Source organism: Sinocyclocheilus rhinocerous, unplaced genomic scaffold (genome assembly GCF_001515625.1).
Source record: "Sinocyclocheilus rhinocerous isolate Xijiao unplaced genomic scaffold, SAMN03320098_v1.1 scaffold552, whole genome shotgun sequence".
Classification (NCBI taxonomy): domain Eukaryota; kingdom Metazoa; phylum Chordata; class Actinopteri; order Cypriniformes; family Cyprinidae; genus Sinocyclocheilus; species Sinocyclocheilus rhinocerous.
Genome location: NW_015625574.1, coordinates 1,096,690 through 1,101,106, shown reverse-complemented (window position 1 = coordinate 1,101,106; position 4,417 = coordinate 1,096,690). Strand labels below are relative to the sequence as shown.

At 34.0% G+C, this 4,417-nt stretch overlaps 1 protein-coding gene across 3 annotated transcripts in view; it reads right to left on the bottom strand.

Annotated features, from left to right (window-relative positions):
* Positions 1 to 2,680: 2,680 nt before the first annotated feature.
* Positions 2,681 to 4,417, bottom strand: part of arfgef3 (ARFGEF family member 3) — a 74,352-nt gene continuing 72,615 nt past the window's right edge. For all 3 annotated transcript variants that reach the window (XM_016567004.1, XM_016567021.1, XM_016567012.1), the window contains one exon: positions 2,681 to 3,385. In XM_016567004.1, the coding sequence (XP_016422490.1) occupies positions 3,194 to 3,385 (192 nt within the window). In that variant the 3' untranslated portion in view covers positions 2,681 to 3,193. The remainder of the gene's footprint in view (positions 3,386 to 4,417) is intronic.

Sequence of the window (4,417 nt, the reverse complement as noted above, 5' to 3'; positions counted from 1 at the left end):
AACCAACAAATATTCATAAACAGAAACAGATATGTGGGGAGGGATGGTCCAAAATTGGCCAAAAGTCTTAGAAGCAGCTAACAAGAGAATATAAATTGTATAGAATAGACATTGTTCAAAATTAAGACAAATATATTGTTTTAATAAAGACAAAATTGGTTTGATATTTTATAATCTAATACAGTTACATTAATACAATTCTTAAAGTGTCTACTTTTGGGGGCCATATAAGTTTGTGTTTTTTAATGACATATCAGCATTATATCAACATCTGCTTGATAACTGAAAAATCCATATCTCCAATCAAAAGCAAGAGGGATTTCAAAAATTAGTGACAAGATAAATGAAGAATCCTATCAAAAGAAAAGCAAACAGGTTCACTCCAGTAAAAACTAACACACACACACACAGCTGGTAACTCTGCTTATTTATTCTTCAACACGTACAACATAAATGATCTAACAAACACTTCAGAACACATTCAGCGTAATGCACATGTACTGCAACTGACTGAAAGTTTGATAATAAACAGCACGCAGCAAAGTAAGTACTGGTACATTCTGAGCGCACTCGCTCCAGTACAAATCACACAAGTATTATTCTTGCAATAATACTTAAAAGAATATATGCATGGCACATTATGGGATTATTAAAGTAGGTGTACTGTAAAATGGAGTGGCATTATGAATTGAACATGTTAGCAGAGCTGAATTTAAGACATGTTTTGAGTATTCCATGGAAATCTGTTATAGCTTGCATTTGTAGCTTTAGCTTAATTCCGCACAACATAATCCATAGAGTTTTCCTGTGGATTTAGACAGAGTGCTGCAAGTTTAGATTCACATATATTGTTATACAAAATATTGTCTAAACATTTTCACAATCTGATTTCAATCAGAACTTTGTGCTGTCCACTACTCAACACAAAGTGGACAAATGTAGACTACACCTCAGTTTGTTGTAATACCGGGAGAATGAAAAAAAAATGAATTCCTTTCCTACTCTGGACAAATCAGGCTTTTAACTATAAAACAACAACAACACACGTTTGATTTGCTAAAAATGTAGTACAGAATAGTTTTTTCAGAACACTGATATCGAATATAAATTTGTCTTTGGTCCCTTTAAACATTCCTTTTTAATCTCTCCCTGTTGGTTATGCAAAGCAGTTGCCATAAACACAACAGAATATGAGACAATGGAGCTAAGGATTATACATTCTGACTATGATTATGCAACAGGCTGTGTGCACTGAATATATGTAAAGAATATCTATATATCGTTACCAATTTTCAATAACTCCCATTGCACATGATGTACAACACGGTAGATTTTTTTTGAAGTTTTTCAGAACACTGATATCGAATATAAATTTGTCTTTGGTCCCTTTAAACATTCCTTTTTAATCTCTCCCTGTTGGTTATGCAAAGCAGTTGCCATAAACACAACAGAATATGAGACAATGGAGCTAAGGATTATACATTCTGACTATGATTATGTAACAGGCTGTGTGCACTGAATATATGTAAAGAATATCTATATATCGTTACCAATTTTCTATAACTCCCATTGCACATGATGTACAGCACGGTAGATTTTTTTGAAATAAGTATATGAATTCGATACAAACTGTTTCTTTGTAGCTTGTCATATGTGTTGAGCAGATTTCTCACAACAAAAAAACTGTAGGCATCACAAAATAAATAAAATACATCCTTTTTCACGCACACAAAATCAACATATACATAATACATGCAGATGACTGAGGACAGAAAAATATTATTCAAGCAACTGCAGTTCTAGATCAAGAAATCAAATGTATTTGGAATAAAGCGATATAACTGTATGCCTCCAAAAGTGGAATTTAATCCAATTTTAATAAATACCGATTGTAAATAGTCTCCAGTTAAAAATGTACCTAAATTTCAAATGTATAATAGCTTCAATGAGTTCAGTAACCTCCTGCTTTTATACTTTTAAGACAAATGGTGCAGCTATGAAAAGTATACTACTGTATATTATATTTCTGGCCACTCAACTTAAAAGTTTCTTCAAGTTTAGTCAGATGTAGTGTTATGTGGCCAGTTTTAAACCACAGACTCCCATTGGATTGTGGGTAGTGGAATCTATGGCTGACAGGATTAAACAGAATGAGGTTTATGGGCATTCTGAGAGCTAGTGCAGTGATTGGGTATCAGCTTTCTTGTGAAAGTTGAACTTGACTTCAATGCTTCCACATTTACAGACAAAAACATCTGGCCTACTGATTTTTAACAAGGCCTAATACTCTATGATCTGATATCAGGAGAGTCTACAAAAGGATGTGGAGTTTTACAGTGTTTTGTTCTGAGTAAAATATGTGGAAAAAAGCTGTTTGAAATCTTGATTTAGATGTTTTAAAGCATTGTATATTTTGGAAATGCATTGTGGTAATACTACTGTAGCAACATAAAATTGCATTACAGTGTTTGGGTATCAGCTTTCTTGTGAAAGTTGAACTTGACTTCAATGCTTCCACATTTACAGACAAAAACATCTGGCCTACTGATTCTTAACAAGGCCTAATACTCTATGATCTGATATCAGGAGAGTCTACAAAAGGATGTGGAGTTTTACAGTGTTTTGTTCTGAGTAAAATATGTGTAAAAAAGCTGTTTGAAATCTTCTGAGTTAGATGTTTTAAAGCATTGTATATTTTGGAAATACATTGTGGTAATACTACTGTAGCAACATAAAATTGCATTAGCAAAGCATAGGTTCGTGCTTTAGATATATGATTAATCAATGCATTAACAAAGGTGCATTAAGTTCCACATTTCATTGTGCAATGATTTTAACTAGTTGAAATGTTCAGGGGACTTTAAAGTTGAAGTTTTAAACGGCTAGATGAGAGAAAACACCCTGAAAAACAACATAATCCTATACATGGCACATGTACGTTTGAAGCCAATAAACTTTCAGAGAAATTAAGAAATAAAAATATAGATTCTGAATATAATAGCATGAATATCGAAGAACATTCACAAAAGGGATTTGTATTACACAGACCACTGTGCACTACAATATAAAAGTTAGCAAAGTTAAGCAGGTAACAGCATCACAGAATTATGAGCGTATGCCGAGGCAAACAGTAAAGCACAAGGAAAAGAGCTCCATGGAAAAGGCCATTGGGGATCAAGAAAGAGCCAAGCCATCACAGGATGATGTCATAAACGCGACCCACTCGTCCAAGCCACTCACGCACTGCTTGCCGCACTCTGAGGTCAGTCACATGACAGGTCAGCTGACTGATACAGGGGAAAACTGCTGGCTGCAGGGCAATGAACGTGGGATCCGACAAGACCTGGATCTGATTCAGGATCGTAAGGACCATGTTGGTCCAGGCCTGGACAGAAAAATGGACAAATACAAGTTCACATAAAATAATTATGCAATTCCAAAAAAATACGGTTAATTTGTTGAAAGTTCTGTCATTTGACTCTATATTCATTTCTTTTCATGTCATAATGCATTTGTAGCTTGTAATATTGTTTCAATATAAAAATGTTTTATTTTCCACACAAAGAAATGCATAAAATAGCAGAGATTCAAAATTCAAGCAACATAACATTCCACAAAGTCCCACAAAATGGAAGGTTAGTTAGACCTTCTGAGGGAGAACTCCATCAGTGCCATGCATGTGTTTTTGGCTTTTGGGTTTATTGTTAGGATTTGTTGTGCTTCTGTTGTGATTAAATACTGTCTTGCAAAGTGTTTTCTTTTTTGTTCAATTCAGCTCAATTTAAAATGATTTACATACTATCGTTGTTTTTTGAAAGATTTTGTAATTGTTATGTGCTTTAGTCATGTCTTTTAGTTTTTATTTTTATCTAAACATTTTTATTTAGCTTTAATTTATTATTGCTGTTTTAGTCATTTTGGTACTTCAACTTACTTTATTTCAGTTAGTCTTTCATCTAATATTTCTATTTTAGCTTTGTTTTAGTTAACAAAAAAGATTTTCAGTTTTTGTTTTAGTGAACAAAGACAATAAATAACAAACAATGTGAGGGTGCAACAATAATCCCTCCAGCTGACAATGACCCAACATTCCTGCCATTCATTATTTCAAGTTCAAGAACGATTGTAACTTCTGTTTCATGCTGACTTTAAAAGGGTCATGAACCAAGAAACCAAAATTCCCTTGATCTTTTGGCATATAAGAGGTCATTGTACTATAAAAACGTCCTGTAAGTTTCAGAACTCAATAATAATAATAATAATAATTCATTACATTTATATAGCGCTTTTCTAGGCACTCAAAGCGCTTTACATTGTCAGGGGGTATCTCCTCATCCACCACCAGTGTGCAGCATCCACCTGGATGATGCGACGGCAGCCATTGTGCGCCAGAACGCCCACCACACACCAGCTTATT